Below are 21,075 nucleotides of genomic sequence, written 5' to 3'. Positions count from 1 at the left end.
AAAAAATTGATGACTAAGTTCTCAAAAGCAAATGCAACAAAAGCAAAAATTGACATTTGGGACCTAATTAAACTAAAGAGCTTCTGCACAGTGAAAGAAACTATCAACAGAGTATCAGACAGCTTACAGAATAGGAGAAAATATTTGCAAACTATGCATTCTACAAAGGACTAATATTCAGAATCTACAAGAAGTGTAAACGAACCACCACCACCACCCACAAAAACAAATAACCCTATTAAAAAGTAGGCAAAGAACATGAACAGACACTTCTCAAAGAAGACATACAGATGGCCAACACACCTATGAAAAAATTCTTAACATCACTAGTCATCAGCTAAATGAAATGAGATACCATCTCACACAAGTCAGAATGCTATTATTAGAAAGTCAAAAAACAACAGATGTTGGTGAGATTGTGGAGAAAAGGGAACACTCATATACTGTTGGTAGGAATGTAAATTAATTCAGCCTCTAAGGAAAGCAGTTTGGACATTGCACAAAGAACTAAAAATAGGTTTACTATTCAACTCAGCAATCCCATTATATACCCAAAGAAAAATAAGTCTTTCTACCAAAAGGATACCTACACTCATATGTTTATTGCAGCACTATTCACAATAGCAAAGACATAGAATTAATATAGGTGCCCATCGATGGTGGATTGGATGAAGAAAACATGGTACATATATACTATAGAATACACTGCAGTCATTAAAAAAAAAAATTATGTCCTTTGCAGCAACATGGCTGTAGCTGGAGGTCACTATCCTATGCAAATCAATGCAGAACCAGGAAACCACTTGTTAGTGAGAGCTAAACACTAGGTACACACGGACATAATGATGGAAACAGCAGACACTGGGGATTCCTAAAGGGGTGGTGGAGGGAGGAGAGCAAGAGTTGAAAAACTACCTGTTGCTTACCATGCTCACCATTTTGGTGACTGGTTCAATGGAAGTCCAAACCTCACCATCACATAATAGAAAGGGGGACCCAAAACTCTGGAATTATTTTTGGAGGGCAGGCCCCTTGTAGTACATTCAGAATTTGTTCTCCCAGGTCAAACGGTCAACCAAAGTTTTTATCTGGGAGTTTTGAGAAGGTTGTGTTATGATTTGTAGAAGAAACGTCCCAAGTTGTGGCAACCAAGTGCCTGGTTCTTCCAACATGACAATTCAACCACCAGGACCGCACTGAGTGTTCAGCAGTTTTTGACCCAAACTGGCAATGGTCCCCATGCTCCACCCTCCTTTTTCACCAGATATTACCCTGAGCGACTTTTTTTTGTTTCCCTGATGAAAAAAAAAAATCCTCAAAGGGAAATGTTTTGCTGATGTGGAAGAATTGAAACAAATGGCAGAAGCACTAAAAGACCTCAAAATTGACGAATTCAAAAACTGTTTTGAGCAGTAGAAATACAATCTTGATAGGTGCAATACATCTTGACTTGAAGCATACTTTGAAGTGACTCAAGTTTCAACATGTAAGAATAAATACACTTTTTAAAAATAAATAAATTCCGGAGTTTTTTGGGTTCCCTTTGTATACCCATGTAACAAACTTGCACATATACCCCTGAATCTAAAATAATTTAAAAAAATAAGAAATTTACTTCCAAAAAGACAAATGTATGACTATATGAATGTGTCTGTGTCTGGTATGTTTTACGGGGGCGGGGAAAGGAAGAAGATATTTCTCTTTTAATGTATAATGATGTGTTCAGAAATCTTGTTTTTTAATAAAAGCTCATTAAACTGAACAATTTTAGAAGTTTTGAACTATTATCACATCTGCTTCCAAGAAGTTTGTAATGGCCCAAATGTGGAAAGTAGAAATCATTGTATTTCTGGCAGTCACTGAACACCTGGGTAAGGCTTTATTCATGATGTTGCAGTCACATTAGTAAGGAAGCTCACATTCTCAAAGACCCAATATGCAATTACAAACCTGCTGTTTTGATGACATTATCAATGACTTCCATTGGGATTTGCTCATTACTTATGAACCTGACTGACCGTCTCTTATTGAGAAGTTCATAAAATTCCTGCGATCTGGTAACCATTTCCTTCTCAGGATAGCGGGTATGGGAGAAGGAGATGTGTTCGACCTCTTCCTCTGATTCTTGCCATTTATCAGTATCTGCAAATAAGAACAAGAAAGGTTGCAAATTAAATGATCTCTCTTGGTCCAAATGGGGTCACTGGGGAAAAGGAAATAAATTTGTCAAAAGTATCTGTAAAGTCTCCAAAAAAATAACCTAACAAAATTAAATCAATTGATCTACAGAATCCTGACCACTGATATTGACCATCCTTAAAACTTCAGTGGGCCACAGTAGCTCACTCACACCTGTAATCCCAGCTACTTGGGAGGCGGAGGCAGAAGGACTGCCTGAGCCCAAGAATTCAAGGCTGCAGTGAGCTGTGAATGTACCACTGTACTCCAGCCTGAGCAACAGTACTTAACAAAACAAAACAACCTCCAGATTTGATATATCTTGAAAAAGGAAAAATTTACTTACAAAAATATGAGGAATTCAAAGTTCTGTTAATGGTGAATCAGGTCACTTGAAACAATCATCAGCAGAAAATCATTCAGATCACTTAACGGTATTTTTTAAAGTCCATTTAAAATTATTGAGCTGAAAATATAGTAAGAAATGTCCAGGCCAAAACTGAAGGGAAAACATGAATTCACAGAGGAAAAGTAAGTACAAAAGCTGCATTTTTCCTGATTATATTTGCCAGTACCTACACATTTGAATTTCCATTCTTATGTCTTCAGGGATCAAGGCCCAGGTCCACACACAATGGGAAATCTGATAAGCTGGGACCCCAAGACTACTTTTTTAGGGAAGTGTGAATTCTAAATGAGCCCTCAAGGGCTTTATATTATTTTGATGGAATTTACCTCAAATTTGAGCTTAGAGTAAGGTTGTCCTGCCTGAAAGTATCCCAGCTGCCTAGTATAAACAATTATCAATATACAAATAATATTGGATATTACCAGCAAAATGCACCAGGTATCTGAAGAACACCACATCTTGAACAAGAAACAGCAGAATCAATTTTTAAAAATAAATTCATAGCCGGTCTTGGTGGCACACGCCTGTAGTTCCAGCTACTTGGAAGGCTAAGGCAGAAGGATCACTGAGCCCAGCAGGTCGAGGCTGCAGTGGCTGGGAGCATACCACTGCCCTCCAGCCTGGGCGACAGAGTGAGACTCCAACTTAAAAATAAATAAATAAATTCAGATGCCCAAAGACTCTAAATATTGGAATTATCAGATTCAGAAGATAAAACAACTATGATTACTATGTTTATAGAAGAAAAGACAAACACATAACTCTATAAGCTATAGGGAAGAATAAAAAGTAACATAGACAATATGAAAAAAATAAAACCTCTAGAACAGAAAAATAATAGCATTAAGAACTTAATGAATGGGTTGACTAGCAAGTTAGACTATTCAAAAAATTAATACCACTGGGAGATAAGTTGGAATAAAACACCTAGAATGGGACAAGAAGAAACCAAAAAATGAAAACATAGAAGAAAGACCAAGAAAATATAGAGCAGAGTGAGAATGTCTGATACACGTTTGATCATTTGGTTCAAAGAGATTGTGACAGAGGCAATATTATTTGAAAAGACAGAGTGTGGGATTTTCTTAAAACTGATGAAAAATAACAAACTTACAGATTCAAGAAGCCAGGTAAATTATTTTTTTCTTGATAAGAACTTTTATTTCTTTTTAATGACATTAAACACAACTGCCAAGAGATAAAACATGATAAACAAGATGTACCAAACTTTTATTTCATAATTGATCCTGATAATAATACAAGTAAATCAGGGCCTGTATTAAATGCAAAACTATAGGTTACTTCAGGCTTCTTACTTATAAGTAAACTATGTAGACAGTACATTTTTACTCTGAGATCCAGTAAAAAAAAAAGAGAGAAAGAAACTCATGCCATTTACAATCAAATATGAACTCTTAAAAGCAACTAGAGAAAAAAGACTTTCAGAAAGACAACAAGAATACAACAATTTTTAACAGCAACAAGAATAATTGTGTTGAATATAAACATACTAAATGCTCTGGGTAAAGGCCAATAATTTTTTAAGTCCAAATAGATTGTTTATAAAAAGACACATCTAAAACATCAGAATATAGAAAGATTGAAAGTTATGTCATACATCATATAGCTATAGTAATATCAGATGAAAGAGAAATTAAGGCAAAAATATTGTTCATAATAAAAATGATAACTTTATAACAATAACATTTACTTCACTGGGAAACCATAATTTTAAATGTATGCACTTATATTACAGGCCATCAAGACAGACTTTCAAGAGAAATGTAAAAGTTCACAATCACAGTGGAAGATCTTAACACATCCCCCTCAGTAATAACAGAATAAAGAGAAGAAAAAAATCAGTAAGGATATAGATTTAAACAAGGCAATTGACAAAGGTGATCAAATGGATATGTCCAGAACATTGCACCAAACAACTACAGAAAACATATTCTTGTTAAGTAGCTCAAAACATTCATAAAAGTTGACCATATAAGGCTGGGCGCAGTGGCTCATGCATATAATCCCAGCACTTTGGGAGGCCAAGGTGAGAGGATGACCTGAGCCCAGGGGTTTGAGATCAGTTTTGACAACTTGGTGAGACCTCGCCTCTATGATAAATTTTTAAAAAATCAGCCAGGTGTGATGGCACATGCCTGAGGTTCCAGCTACTTGGAAGGCTGAAGCAGAAGGATCGCCTGAGCACTGCTGGTCGAGGCTGTGGTGACCATGAGCATGCACTACACTTCAGTTTGGGTGACAGAGTGAGACTCCAACTCAAAAACAAAAACAAACAAAAAAAGTTGACCATACATTGGGCCAGAAAATAACTCTCAACACATTTCAAAGGTTCAATAGATAATGATCTCTGACTGCAGTGCAACCAAGCTAGAAATCAGTAATGGAAAGATGACTGAAAAAAAAAATCAGAGAAGATATCTTAATAGGAAACATTTCAAAATGAAAATATAAAATTATTACATATTGGAATTTAAAGGTTTAAATATATACATTAGATTTTAAAAAACCCCTAAAAATTAACGAAGTAAAAATCAGTTTCAAGATATCAGAAAAAGGACAGCCAAATAAAAGTATGTCTTCTATCTTATTTACCTAAGATAGTAGAAAGAAGTAAATATTAAGAAAAAGGACAACATTCAATATGGAGAAACATGAACACCAAAGTTGGTTATTAGTAAAGACAGATTGAAAACCCCTGGTAAAATTGATCAAGAAAAAAAGAAAGCACAAATAACAAATATCAGGAATGAAAAAGAAGGCATTGCTACTGATGCTACTATCATTTGGCCAATGGTATGAGAATATTATGATAATATATTAGAAAATTCATATAAAACCATTACATAAGTTGAATCAGTAGGCAAAGATCTTCCTAAAAGAGAAAAAAAACTCCAAGTCCAGATATGTTCATGAAGAAGTTCTACCAAGCAGTCACAGAGAAAATATTGCTAAACATTCTCAAATACTTCCCATTAATAGATAAAGAGAGAACACCATCTCAACTCATAAAGACTATTAACAACCTTGATAACAAAACATGAACAAGGAATTAAAAGAAACAAAAATGATAGATTCAACTTCCTCTAAACATAGATACAAAACCCGAAACAAAATTTTAATAATATAATTCAGCAATAAATGAAATATACTACATCTTGGCCAAGTTGAGATTATTCCAGGAATGCAGGGCTAATCAATGTTTTTGTCATATTTACAAGCTAATGAACAAAACCATAAAATTATTTTAATGCAGATGTGTTTGATAAATTTTCCATTCATCTCTCAGTAAATTTGGAGTAGAAAGAAACTTTCTTAATCTGATATAGTCTAATTATGGGTGGGTGGAAAAAAATACCACCCACATGCAGCTATATAGTTAATGTTCGTTCAAGACTTGAAGTCCCTTGAGATTGAGACCAAAAGGATGTTGAGTGTTCTCACCACAATTCTAAATATGAAAGACTAATTTTTAAAGGTTTTAGAATAAAAAAGGAGACTATCTTTAAGACTTTGGAGTGGAGAAGAATTTCTGAAACAAGACACAAAAATAGTAACCATAAGAAAAAGACTTGACGTGAACTACATGAAATTTGCTATTATATTTGCATGCTCCTGAAATTTCTGGGTTTCCCCTCTGCCTTTCTATTCAGAGTGTTCTAGAAACTTGTCTGTAACTCAAGATTTTAGAAAAGATGAAGATGCAACAGAAGATTCAGTTGTTGAACTAAAAATGGTAAAACTGAAGAGGAAGAAAATGAACCCACAGCTATGGCAGAAGATAAAAAGGAAGATGTGTCTGGTGCAACAGAAGCCTCCTAATGGGTAGACCCAGTTATCTAATTTTAGAAGGATATTTTCCAATAAATAACATCATGAAGTTCCTGGTAGGATTTATAAGCAAGGGTTCAGAAGACCTTATTGTCAAATCCCCAGATACCTCATTCCAATAGTCTCAGAATTTTTGGTTATATATCCAAAATCTCACAGCTCTTCCTCTGAATACTGTTTCTTTTCTTTTAAAATCATCAAAAGACATACTTTCTATCTTAACTACATGAATATCCACAGAAGTAAGTTCCAAGAAGCCATCTTTAATAAACTGTTAAGATTGTTGAAAAGGAAAATGTTTTGGATGGAGGAAAAATTATATATATATATTCCTTGCTTGTCTTAGACTAGTCTTGGGCTTCTGGTTGTTGTTGAACTTCATCAATTCCTAGAATCTAGGAGGCAAAAGATAACTAAAGGAGATCAGTACAAAAAGTAGACCTCAATACAACAAATCAGAATGAATTGTTATGAGTTGGATTTTTTTCAGAAAATTTTGAAGCACATAAAGAAAGTGTCACCGAGAAGGCTGCCCAGGAAATAGACACTGAAGATATCAATAGGATCTAATGAATGAATGGTTCTTTTACACAACAATTCAGTCTTTACAAACCTGTCCTAATACTTTTCAGCCTGATAAGAACTGATTTTTCAAGCTATCAAAATGTATGTGTATGTGGGTATGTATGTGGCAACCTCCCCAACACTTAGCTTATATTTGCCTGATATGATGTATATATCATACCTTGAACTGTGTGATATAAGACAACTGTTTGTTACTTTCTTGTTTGTGTAGATACAAATCCACTTTGATCACATGGATTGCCTGTGTCATGGTTGAGGTTATGGTTGTGACATCTGCTAAAGGATTTCCACTTCCAGTGATGGTTAGTTAGATAATTTGTACCAACCCTACAAGCTGAAGTAATTAGATTTATTAGTAAAATATATTTTAAAACGTTTTCTGCATCTGTGCTTTGAAGACTTCCTCTGTGGCGTGAGAAATGAGTCAAAATCTAGGTGAAGGTTAGTACCTGTAGAGGTAGATCAGCACTCGACAACCCAGAGAACATTTTCCAATGACCAAGAAACAGCTGTGATTCTGATTGGAGATCAAGGCTGATGCCAAAAACCAAAACCCCAGGTCCACTCAGGTCTGGGGTCCTGGTAGTCCTCAGACTTTAAGCTGGGATCCTGAAGGTCTACATTCCTACAGTACAGGTGAATTTTCAGTAAATCAGCCCTGGTATGCACTTGCAGTCTAAGGTAATATCATCTGAGTAATCCAAGAACCACAGGTCTTGACCTTAGGTTAAAGTTACCCAGAGTATTTGTGTTACATACAAAGATAGGCACAAAAGCAAATTTTCCTTGTGAATAAGTACCAATGTCCTAGACCTCAAAAAGGTTTTATGAGTAATTTTCCAAAAGAATGACCAGAATATAATTAGAGATAACAATACGTTTAAGAAAACAAAAAGTCACGAATAAGAACCATCAAAACCAGACCCACAGACTGAAATTGTCAGACACAGGTCATGAAACGACCATGCTCATTATGTTCAAATAAATAAAAGATATACTTGACAATTTTGGCAGCAAAAAGGGACAGCAAATTTGAAAGAAGAACCAAACAGTTCTTCTAGAAATAAAAATTCAAAAGTTTAGTAACCTAAACTAAATATTCAATTAATAGCTTTAACATCAAAGTAGGCAGAGCTGAAGAGAAAACAAATCAATGGGAAGATAGTTTCTTTTTACCTATCCAAAATGTAGCATGAAAAGACAGAAAAATATGATGCAGTGAGAAGGTCTAACCATTTAATTAGAGTCTTGGAAGGAAAAGAAAGAGGATGAGACAGAGGCAATATTTGAAAAGACAATGGCTGGAAAAGTTCCAAAATTAATGAAAAACACCAGTCCACAGATTTTAAAACTCAGCATTATCTAGTAAAAGTGAATATAGATGTATGCTAGATGTCTCTACTTGGCTGCTCCAGGAAGTAGATTCTGAGACTGAGTCTAGTGTTGGGGAACGTTTTTAAGAAGTATTTTGGGGATCAAAACCCATAGGAGGAAGAGGAAAGAAGTGGAACTAAGTGGAAGAGGGCCAGCTACAATATAAGTTGAGAGATGGCCTCAGCCAACAGCAAGGGCTACTTTGAAACTCAAATGGCCCATCAGCATTGTCTCAAATTAGGTCACAATGGCTGGGCCTTTATACCTTTACTGCAATGGGTCATTGGATGTGGGCCACCCTGGAAAAGGCAGGATCTCAGGTGAGGCAGCTGTATATAGCAGAGGCAATCTCTAGAAGAGGCTGAAGCACTCTCAGAAACAGAGGCAGCAAGCCTTTCTAGAAGAGGGTTCTGGGTGGTACACCACCATGCCCATCACACTATGATCCTGCATTTCTGTGTATACACCAGATTAAGTTTATGCACATATGTACAAGGAGACAAGTATAAAAAATGTTCATAGAAATAGTTTATAATAGCCCTAAACTACAAATAACCCAAATTGTCATCAACAGTAAATAGTGATAGTCATAAATGGAATACCATACAGTAGTGAAAATGAACTCCAGTTCCATGCCTAAATTGGGTGACTTCTGCAAATATAATGCTAAGCAAAAGAATCAATTCAAAAGAATATAAACAGGCCAGGCATAATGGCTCACTCTTATAATTCCAGCACTTTGGGAGGCTGAGGTGGGAGGACTGCTTCAGCCCAGGAGTTTGAGAGCAACCTGAGCAACACAGTAAGATCTCGTCTCTTCCAAAAAATGAAAAAATTAGCCAGGCATGGTGGTGTATACCTGTAGTCCCTGCTACTCAGGAGGCTGAAGCAGAGGGATCACTTGAGCTCAGGGAATCAAGGCTGCAGTGAGCCATGATCGTGCCTCTGCACTCCAGTCTGGGTGACAAAGTAAGACGCTGTCTCAATAATAATAATATAATTTTAATATATATTTTTTGAGTTGGAGTCTCACTCCATCACCAGACTGGAGTGCAGTGGCACACTCATAGTCACCCCAGAGTTGACTTGCTGGGCTCAGGAGATCCTTCCACCTCAACCTTCCAAGTAGCCTTCCAAGCAAACTACAGGTTTGCTTTACCACACCAGGCTAATTTTTTTGATTTATTGTACAGATGAGGTCTTGCCAAGTTGCCTGGGCTGTTCTCGAACCCATGGGCTCAGGCAATTCCTTCACCTTGGCCTCCCAAAGTGCTGAGATTACAGGTTTGAGCCACTGTGCCCAGCCAATAATAATAACTTTTTTAATGAGAGAAATTAATCACCAAATGAATCAAGGATAAGTCAGCCTATCAGAACTGTTAGATAAGACTTCTGAAAAAGAAGAAACAACACTTGACACTCTCTCAGTGTGGTGAAAGTTCAAGTTCCATGAAAGTAGGTAAAGTCTAGATATAGTGGGAACTTAGATCCTTAGAGATGAGTTTCTTGCCACATTACCCTTTTCACAGTACAATTGCAAAACCAACACTTTAAAATTCCTGTTTCATATTTAAAATCTCAACACTTTCAAGAAATATGTAGAGTTTAAAACAATGAAAGATAACTTGAAAATATAAACAAAACTGGCCATAGATACTTCTGCTTTCTGAGTAAAGTAGCATGATTGTGTCAGTGGAAAATAAATCTCCCTGTTACTTACTTTCCCTCCCAAGACTGACAGGAAGGAGACGGTGTAAAATTTTAAACCTCTAATGATTCTCCTGTGCTGCTGAGTCCCTGGACTACACGACCTACTGTCTTTCAGAGCACTTCTCACAAAGTGAGAAGAATGGAGTTTGGGGAGATGAGTCCAAAGGGAGGCCCAAAAAACAGAGGTTCAAAAGGACAAAGGGGCTGCCCCAAACGCTCTCATGCTGTGTGAGTAGTTGAGAAATGGGGAAATTACTGAAAGAGGAAAAAGAAACAAAGGCGGATTTCCACAGGTAAATTGATGTGAAGTGGGAGAGGAAAACACTTGGAAAAAAATCAGGAGTCCCTGGAACCTGAACCTTAGAGCTGGGCCCTGAGAGCACAGGTTCTCTGGGAATTCTCAGGGATCCTTGAGAGGGCATTTGCATGTGGGATTGAGGAATCAGTCTTTTATAAAGCTCATTTTTAGTTTATTTTTTTTCTAAACAGGGTAAACTCAGCTGATACCTGGATTACATAAGTATTACACATTAGCTAAAAGTAGCAAAGCATGAAAGAGTGAGTAGGTCCTAAAGTTGACCTGTCTATATTAGTGGGATTGAACAACCTTCTCCTTTTAGACCTCTGCTCAGGGGATGCCAGTGGCAGTGATTTTGCAATGGTTGTTGTTGGTGACAGTAGTGATGGTAGTTTTGGGGGAAGGATGGCATAGTGGAATATAAATCTCTGGTGGGTATGACTACTTTGGAAAATAAAGTGTTCCATGTATATTTGCAAAACACAAAATACTATGTATAATACAAATTACATTTAGTAAAATTCCCAAAGTCTTCCTAGAAGGTGGGAATATACAATTTGTTCAACAAGCTTTTTATTGAACATTTACTGGGTATATATTATGAACAAAATAGATATAGCTTGTGTATTGTAGGGGCCAATAGAAAAAGCTTTCTCCTTCACCCTCTAGAGGTTCATTGAAAATGAATCGCTAAAGGATGGATTAATAGCAAGAAAAGGCATACACATTTATTTTATTTTATTTATTTTATTTTTTTATTTTATTTTTATTTTTGAGTTGGAGTCTCACTCTGTCACCCAGACTGGAGTGCAGTGGCCGCTCCTGGCCACCGCAGCCTCACCTGCTGGGTTCCAGCGATCCTTCCGCCTCAGCCTTCCGAGTAGCCGGAATTACAGGTGTGCACTACCACGCCCGGCTGATATTTTGATTTATTGTAGAGATGAGGTCTCGCCAAGTTGCCCAGGTGGGTCTCGAACCCACGGTCTCAGGCAATCCACTCACCTCAGCCTCCCAAAGGCGCGGGATTACAGGCTGAGCCACCGAGCCTGGCTATACACATTTATTTTAATCACAGGAGAATGATTATCTAATAACCCAATGGAGTACTTATATTTTTCTTTGTAGGGGAGGAGGAAAGGAGGCGTGTAGCAGTAAATGATTTTTGGGAGAATGAATGGACCCACATTTCAGACAGTGGAGTGAATAATTCTCTTTGGGAATTGAATGGGACCTGAGAACAAGCAATGGCTTGGGACAAAGTTTGTCTGGGCTCTAGGTGTGGTGTTTAATTTTTAATCTCTCCCTCTGTGACATGAGTTTTAATCTTCTCTGATTAGAGAAATTTCAGGGAAGGGATAGAAGGTAATTGTGTTCCTCACTGCAGTAATACTCCTGGTGCTCAAACATTTCAACAAAGTAGCAAACATACATAAGCATAGGATTACCAAACATGATCACTCCTATGATGACTATTAATTTTCTATAAAGTGATGAGGATAAAAAGGGGTGGCCCAGAGTGGGAGGACAAAAAGGGGCTCTCTGAAGGCACAGCATGTAAGGTTGAAATCCGAATAATAAGAAAGAGTCAGCACTTGGGGGCTGAGCCTGGGTGAGGTCGTGTTTCAGATGCATCTGAACAGCTGAAAGCACCTAAATGTGATTGGTCTTACTGAGCAAGAGAGAGAATTGCTTGGATAAGCATGGAGAAATAGGCAAGAGCCAGGTCGTGGGGCCTCTTAGTAAGATCGTAGATTAAGCCTCAGTACCACAGAAAGCTGCAGATAAATATTAAACAGAAGGGTGCCGTAATGTAACTCATGCTCTGAAAGGTATAGATCAGAGGAAAATAAAATGAAAAAGAAAGACTCGTACAGAGGTTATTGCCATAGCCTGGGTGAGAGATGATGTTGGCTGGGAGCATTGGGAGAGCAGAAGGAAGACAGAAGTGCACAAATTCTTGAAGCATCTTGGAGATAGAAATGATAAGACTTGCCAATATGAGTGGTTTCGAGTGGTTGGGAGAGAGAGGGAAGAGCCAAGGATGAACGCCCGGCCTCTGGCTTTAATGCCTGTGTCGATGATGAAATGTCTGTGGAGATCAGAGAACTAAGAGATGAGCTATTGGGTGAGAGCTGAAAGGAAGAATAGAAATTAACAGTCTGACTAATTTGAGATGCTGGTGAGTCATTCCAGTGGAAATGTCAAGTGTGAAAGGAAAAGTCTGAGCCCTAAGGTGAGATCCAATGTGGTAGCCTTCACATAAAGATGAGAATAATAACTAGAAACACAGAAAGGGAGGAAGAAGGTCAAAGACCTGCCCCTGAGAGACTCGGCCATTCTTCAGGTGGAATTCAGGTAGAGGATTAATCTCCAGCATCTACACCTACACACTTCACTGCTAGTTCTATCAAAACCCAGGAGCAGCTGGGTGTGGTGGCTTACGCCTGTAATTCCAGCATTTTGGGAGGCTGAAGCGAGAGGATCACTTGAGGCCAGGAAGTTCTAGACCAGTCTGGGCAGCATAGTAAGACCTTGTCTCTACAAATAATAAAATAATTAGCCAGGTGAGTTATGCCTGTCGTCCCAGCTACTTGGGACACAGATAGGAGGACTGCTGGAGTCCAGGAGTTCAAGGTTCAGTGAGCTATGATGGTGCCACTGCACTCCAACCTGAGTGACACAGTGAGACTTTATCTCTTAAAAAAAGAAAAGAAAAGAAAAGAAAAAAGAGGAAGGAAGAAGGGGTGAAGAATGCTCATCAGAAGGAAATTCAGAGACTGAGAAACACCACCAACCGTGTTAGCAGGTACCACTGTTGTCTCATAGCTACTGGAAAGGAGACTTCTTTTTACCCTTTACTAGCAGGGGCACTTCAAACTCAACTGTGCACATTTAGCTAGAAGGAAGTAGGTGTGATGGGGCAGTGGTTATAAACACCTATCAGCTTTCTAGCAATCAATCCAGAACGAAACACAGACTTCATCAATATCACAGTGACAACACTGAACTTCATCGAACGTGTCAATAAAGACTTTCAACACCAGTGATACTTTCAACATCATTTAAGATCACCTGACAGCCTCTGTAGTTGGTAAGTGTATATGGCAGATACATGAGATGCTTCCTTCACTGTTTGAAAGGTAAGCGACTCACCCTTAAGATCCACTCGGCACTGGTATAAACTAAAGGCAGTCTAGGTGCATGACCTGGCAGTTTCTGCAGCTTCTAAAATCCAAGGCAAGGGATCCTAACCTAGCAGAATGAGGCAGGCTGTTGCCTGGGCCTTATCAGTGCCCGTTGTTATCTCTGGCCAGGGCAAATAAGTGGTGTTCATCATTCCTGGATGGAATTATCCTGAGTGGCTCTCAGAGCAGTGCACAGCACAGTTGCCTAGAGCCTCTCCTGGGACAGAAGGTCTATACTCTGCTGGGGAATGGGAGCCCCAGGGCCAGGCTAGGAGCACAGTAAGCTCCCCACAGATGGCACAGGAGGGAACCACAGGACAGAGAACAAATACAAGAGGGACCACTTCTCTCTATCCCTTGAACTCCTGACTGCTTCTGAGGAATGTGGCCCTCTATGAGAGGCCAGACAATAGCCTCTGTAAACTCCCTAGTTTTCCTATCTATACCCTAGATCAGTCAGGACACTAGGTATTTATTCAGGCTCTGAAGCCCATGTATTCCAAAGCAAATGTGCACTATTATGGTCTGCTTTTTAATGTAATTCTTGTGCTGCCACACTTGGGGATTGTTATTAATACCAACAGTAGCTAGGCTTGTGATATTGCATTGGGGCTCAGCAAATGATACCCAAAATATGGTGTTTTGACATGCTGAACCAATGAAGCAGTCTCAAGGTCTCTTTCTGACCTGCCCCTGTCTCCCTGTCTCTCTGATTCTCTTTCCTGAAGCACTGGGAGGAACTCTTTCTCTGGAGTTTCCTTATCTAGCCAAGGAAATTTATTTTTTAAAAAAAGTAATTGTCTTAAGATCCTCTCCCTTGGAATCTCATCAAATAACCAGGAAAAATCGACCACCAGAGAAGGGAAGAAACTGGGAATGTCATCATACCCAGACATCTATTCTTGTGAGGGCAGCTCCAAGAGATTTCCAGGAAGACTTAATCTGCATAATAAAAAAAACTTTGTTCACAGCGCATTTCTACCCCTCACCTTCCTGCCAGTTCAGAGAAATTTCATCCCAAGTCATTGCTCTTTGGGCTCATTTATTTCCCCTGAAAATCATTCATTTCACCCCCATCTTCTCCTCTTATATGAATAAGGAAATAGAAGCATCTGGACCACACTGAGTATTCATCCTCTTGCAGTTCCCCTGTACAAGTTAAATAAATCTGTATGCCTTTCTTCTCTTAATCCATCTTTTGTCAGTTCATTTTTAGCAGATTTTCAGAAGGCAGAGGGGAAGCTTTCCCTTGGCCCCTACAATTGCTGTAATGCCAAGGAATCCCTACATTGCCCCATAATTAGGTTCAGTCAGCACGTGTAGTTCTGCCTGGTGCCACAGGGCCAGCCCACTTCTATCCTTTCACGTTAAACATGGAGGTATTTTTCTGGTTGCATTTCTAAATAAATTGCTTTTGTGTTTTATGAAACTCTACTTCAAAATCTTTGCAAATGGGCCAACTATTTTGTAACTATGAAACCAAGGGCAATTTGTATCACATCATACTCATTCCCTCCCTGCAATTTTGGGAGCCTAGAGGAGCAATGTTACTAAGGATGAGGGTGATGTAGCTGTCTATCTCAGTGGACAGATGCTAGAGGTAGGGAGGGGGGTGGGAGCAACTTTGGGGCTCAGCACCTGCTCCGAGAATGCCTCTTTCCCAGCTGCCTCAGTGTTGCTCTGCTCCCTACTTGGGCCTCTCAGTCATTTCACTCCATAACCCTCCCTCACAGGGTTAACATGAATTCTGGATAGAAATAGAGTTAGAATTAAGCATCAAGCAGGCTGCAATTTGACCCACTTCCTTGTAACCGCCAAGTGACATAGCTCTAGAAACTGACCATTCATGTCGCCATTGTTCCTATAGATAGGAATTCTGATGTCAACGTCATAAAGCTTTTGTTTAAGATAGGTAGGATCCCTGACATCAGGATCCCAAGGCTTTAAGAATTGCTTAAGATGTTGTTCAGATCCTAAATTCCAGTGAAACAGCTGACACCAACCAGTTTGAAGACCCCCACAGAGGAATGGAATCATTCCAAGAACACAATTTCTTCACATACCTGTTCAATGACTTCACCCTGCACACCTCGACCAATCAGCCATCTCTACACCTTGGTCCACTCCAAAACCCTTAAAATCCCTATCCCAAAACTCCCAGGAAAGATGGATTTGAGTTTTCCTCCTATTTCCTCATTTGGTGGCCTCATGATTCACCTTTTCTCTGCTGCAACCTGGTGTCTCAGTGTATTAACTTCCTGCACACTACGGGAAATGGATCTATTGCATTTACACCTAGCTGCAGGATAGATAATTTCATCAGCAGCACTAAGGTTGGTGGGGGCTGGGGAGCTGTGGTCTGGGCGGTAGAGAGACCTTGTATAGAGCAATGGTATCCTTAAGCTGCTGGGGTTCAGGATATGCTACCCCCAAAGCTGGCATATTGAAAACAGCAGAAGCAGAAAGGTCTCACTGACCCTCCACTGCCCTTCTTTCCTGAAGCAGCTCATAAGATCTAGGAAGGATTTTCTGTCCCCCCTGAAGCAGGTCATATGACTCCCATGTGAAAGATACCTTTTCATACCCAGAGGAAGGGAGCAACCTTATCTCTGAAGACACAGGGACACAGAGAAGAATCTGAACACACAGGCCTTGTGAAGTTTCCCCGTTTACTGCCATTAAATCATATCCCCTCTGTCCTATCTTAGGTCTCCACAACTGTTCACTCTTCATCAAGTGTAGCATAAAAATCCACAAGTTTAACCATCCCTTTGGTCTTCATTTTCTTATGAAGGCTCCCATATCACACGAAACTTACATTATATAAATTTGTACACTTTCTGTCATCAATCTGTCTTTTGTTATAGGGGTCTCAGCCATGAACCTAGATTGGGTAGGAAAAAAAATATGCATCTTTCTCTGCACAGCAATGGAGTGAAGTTGACAGAATTTGTTTTCTGTGCCCCAGTGTCCTGTGCTGAACTTAACTCTCCCCTAGTATTATTGATCTCAAGGACAATGTCTTCACTCAAGTTCCTTCCCTTCGCTAACCATCTCTCATCTAAACTTAACTTTTCTTCATTCTAAAACTTTATGGTCTCACAGGAATCTTTCAGAAGCAAGAGGCTGAGGCTGACACTGATTGGTTCGCTCACCAGTCTTCCACTGAGGTGAGTAGTCACTGATCTACTATACAGGCTTGAAACCAGTTCTGACTTATCATGGTGCACACCAACCTGTCCTTCTCAAGTTTGTGGGAACATTTTTGTTCTTAGGTGCTAATCTAAATAAACATCTTAACATAGGCTTTTCTTGGCAAAGACTAGACAACATGGGTCACCTAATCAACATTTCAGGTAGAATAAAATAGTTTTGGGATGGCCAGTGAAGCAAAGTGCAGAACAGACCCGACCAACATTAAAATGAACACATCTTAATGACATGTGTTTTCTACATCTTTTTCTTCTTTTCCCACTCCTGTGAGCTTCCAGGAATCTGGGTCTAACTAGAAGACGTGTGTGTAGGTTTTTCAGTTCACTTTAGCTGCACAATCTGAGGTATTCTCAGTACACCAGAAACTTCTCCTTCTCAGACCTCAGCTGTAAATAAACAAGGAACTGATAGTATTAACCGGATACCACACGTGGCTGGTTTCCGAAGGAAGTCTGTAGCTTACATCTAACGAGCATGGTGATCTTCCACCCTTACTCTCACACAAGATAATTCCCTGATTTATGAAAATGAAGTAGGAGTTCTTTGTGAATCAGAGCTGCAGGAGGTTGGACAGGTACCCATCTTTTTTTAAACTCACACTACAATGGCCTATCATACTTATTTTACTATTTTGTACCTCATTGTTAATATTCAAAATGGTTTGAATCTAAGTGTCTATTTGCAGTCATTGATGTCATCCCCAAGTATCTTTAGCATTTGTCTGCTCAATTTCTTCTAAGTGTAGAATGAGAGCCCCACTTAGACTGTGTCCATGCATCTTGTGGCTGAGAGCAGGGACTTGGGTGGCAAAAAGGAGCCTGGGTTTAAGCGCTGGTTCTTGCCACCCACCATGTGACATTAGCATGCATAGCTTATGCAAACAACAAAAATTCTGACAAGAGGTCTGTGGATGTTACACTCAGGCCAGATTCGCCACAGCTGTGGAAGAGGACACTAAGACTGTTCCATTCATTCCTCTGAATAAAGGTAAGAGAAGGATGAGGATGGAAGGGAACAGAGAATGAAGAGGCAAAGGATTTTGCAAAAATGAATTATCAGGTAGAGCACAAGAGTGAGGCCCTACAGCTTTGCTTTGTGTTCCAAACCTCCAGCCCCAGCCCCAGGCCCTGACTCCCAGCAGCCTGCCCAATTTCTCTTGCATCCTCAAACCTCTTGGGTCTTCAAATCCAGCAGTCTTTCCTCAGTCCTTTTGTTTTTGTTTTTTTTAAGACAGGGTCTTAATCTGTTGCCCAAGCCGGAGTGCAGTGGTGCCATCATAGCTCACCGCAGTCTTGAACTCCAGGGCTCAAGCAATCTTCCCACCTCAGCTTCTCCAGTAGTTGGGACTACAGGCAAGCACTACCACACCCAGCTAGCTTTTTTATTTTTATTTTTATAGAGACAAAGTCTCACTGTGTTGCCCAGGCTGGTCTCAAACTCCTGACCTCAAGCAATCCCTTTGCCTCAGCCTCCCAAAGTGCTGGGACTACAGGCATGAGTCACCATGTCAGGCCTCAGTGCACACTTATCTCTTGGAGAATGTGTCCCCCCACTGGCCAATTCCTGCCTCCTTGTTCTAGGTCATTCTCGGAGGGGAGAATCAGCTCAGTCAAGCAATTATATGCCTGGACCCTGGAGCCAGACTGCCTGAGTCCTGTCTCTACCACCACCTTCTTGGGCGCGTGACTTACATTATTGGGGCTTCAGTTTCCTTATCTGTAAAGTAGGGATTCTAATAGTGCCTACCTTGTTGTAGTGTCATGAAGATAAAATTATTTACTCTATATAAAATATGACACTGACTGGATATAGTAGGTGCTATATAATTGCTTGTTACTGTTATTATCCTGGAGCTCCCTTTCCCATGTCTTCTCCTTTTTTGTAGTATATTTCTCTGCCACAGTTCTTCTTAACTAAATGTGTCCCCCAGGTTCTATCCTCAGCCTTCTCTCTAGCTATGCCCACTTTGTGAATTCATTAGTTCTCCAGGTTTCAAGTATCTTCCCCATGCTGATGACTCTCCACCCAGTGTCTGTGGCCCGGGTCCCTCACCTGGACTCCTCTCTCCCTCTTCTGCTTAAATGTGTCAGTACCATCTCAACTTGAACACATCCTCAACAGAACTCAGGGTCTTCCCCTCTAAGCTGGGTCCCCATCCCCTCCCCCATACATGATAGCATCATTCTGACTCTTATTTCTCCCAATATCCAACTCATTAGTAAGCCTTGTTCTCCCTGTAACTTCCCTCTGACCCACCCCTCCCACTGCATCCCCACGGCCACCACCATCCAGGCCATTCTCACTAGAACAAATCACAACGCAGCTTCCTAACAGGTGTCCCTTTGGGACATGTGTCTCAGCTGGGTAGAGTTGGTATTCCAGACATTCATCATGACTGGCTCCCAGTACTTAGAACCAGCTGGACATCCTGTGCCCCTGGCCTGAGATCAAGACAACTCAATACACACACACACACACACACACACACTTTTCCAGGTAGTCTCTGTTTGGGGTAGGGGGTATCACTAGCCCAGCTGGGAATCACAGAGTCTCTTCCAAATTGAATCCATCCCACAAACCCATCCCAGGTAAAGCTGCTAACACAGATGATTCAGGGCTCCTCCAGTCTCTCCCTTCCCCTGTCTCCTCCATCGCCTCTTCTTTCCAAGGCCAGCCATCAGCTGACCCACCCTCAATACCCCATTTCCTTTCTCACCCCCTCCCAGGCCTTCCTGTGCTTTCATTCTTTCTGTCCCTCATACCCGACATGCCTCCTGCCTCTTGCAATTTATATCCTGTTCATCCTCTCAGGCCTGTTCTGTCCTTTTCTTAACTGCCCCATCTCACCCCCAAGGCTGCTCTAAACACCCAAGGATTAGTTCCACTGAACCTCTTGGTTACTCTCTTGTGTATCATCTTGTCAACTGAACTTGACATTCGGCTTGTTAAGCGCAGAGGCCACCCTTGTCTCCCACCCCCAGAGCCTGCCACAGTGAAAGGTGGCAACCCTAAGGTAGATGCCATTTTGTAGATTACAAAGGCCTTTTTCTAAACCTGATGACTCGCCCCATGGTCAGCCTGCAATGAGACCCTCCAGAAAGGCTTTCACAGCCAGAACGGAATGGGAACCAGAGAAACCTTCAGCCCCTCAATAGCTTTTTCTCTTGACGTCCAAAACAAAGGGGAGTTGGTACCAGTAGCTGACAAACACACTGCCTGAGAAAGAGGATCTGTCATCGTCACACACTAACTTCTTTGTACAATAGAGGATGGTCATGAGTCTGTCCTGCATGCTTCTTCCTCTCCATAGCCCTGCCAGCGACTTGCTCTCATTGGCCTCTACAACAGAGACGTTAAGCATCGCCAGTGTCTTTACCTTCTTCTGCTTGGTGAAGGTCAGTGCTGTCTTTTAAGTCTTCATCCACCCAGGGGTGAACCTCAGCCCTGACTCGAGGCTCCTCCTTCTTTCTCTCTGTGCTTCTATCAGCATTTTTAAAGATCCACACAATCACAACGCAGAGAACCGCTACCAAGACCGGAGTCAGGAAAAGCATGGTCAGAGTCTGATCCCGAAGGCATGCACTCTTCCCACAAACACTTCCCACTTCTTCTTAAACAAACAGAGTCAGGAGTGGGGAATGCTGGGAGGCAGGAGGAAGGAAGAAAGAGGTGTGCTGGGGAAGGAACAAAGTGCAGAACTCTCAGACTCTGTGAGGACTTTGCAAAAGAGCAAAGATCACAGTCACGTGTGTGGATTGATCATGCATCGTGCACTCGCTTTTTAAAACTGTGTACTTGATCAATATATTCTTAAATGACAATTGCCAGGATCTGAGTAAGCACTTTAATACACCTGATCTTGGTAGCAGTAAAAAACATTTCGTCTTTTTTCTGTATCACTTTTCTCTGTGAGAAATGTGTCTTCAACTTGCCTGAAGCTAAAAATCACCTGGAGAATTTGTTTTTAAAAGAAGAGATTTCCAGTCAATTCAAATATGCTGAAAGAAAATTTTCAGAAAAGAAATTTGGTAAGCTGCATTTTAAATGTCATGTTTGTGAAACACTGCTCTGAGGTTTTAATTTTTTTTTTTATGGTGCCTGAACCAACATATGGAGTAAAAAAAGTACCATGTTTTACATTAGGGAAAAACTTCGATCTAGAAGAAGTGATACACAAAATAAAAGTGACAGTTTAATTATATAATAATATAAGTAGAGCTTTAAAAATCTTTTTTGTAAGCATCTTAGTCAATTTGGGTTGCTACAACAAAAAA

At 40.2% G+C, this 21,075-nt stretch overlaps 1 protein-coding gene across 2 annotated transcripts in view; it reads right to left on the bottom strand.

Annotated features, from left to right (window-relative positions):
• The window catches only part of IYD (iodotyrosine deiodinase), a 33,056-nt gene extending 12,694 nt beyond the window's left edge, over positions 1–20,362 (bottom strand). For both annotated transcript variants that reach the window (XM_008057749.1, XM_021712181.1), the window contains exons 1-2: positions 20,178–20,362; positions 1,951–2,142 (exon numbers count right to left, since the gene is read on the bottom strand). In XM_008057749.1, the coding sequence (XP_008055940.1) occupies positions 1,951–2,142; positions 20,178–20,355 (370 nt within the window). In that variant the 5' untranslated portion in view covers positions 20,356–20,362. The remainder of the gene's footprint in view (positions 1–1,950; positions 2,143–20,177) is intronic.
• Between the last annotated feature and the right edge of the window lie 713 nt (positions 20,363–21,075).

The sequence above is a fragment of the Carlito syrichta genome, unplaced genomic scaffold, assembly GCF_000164805.1.
Source record: "Carlito syrichta isolate Samal-C Ts95f unplaced genomic scaffold, Tarsius_syrichta-2.0.1 Scaffold303116, whole genome shotgun sequence".
Lineage (NCBI taxonomy): Eukaryota > Metazoa > Chordata > Mammalia > Primates > Tarsiidae > Carlito > Carlito syrichta.
The sequence above is the reverse complement of the archived record's forward strand: the minus strand, read 5'-3'. Positions and strand labels throughout refer to the sequence as shown.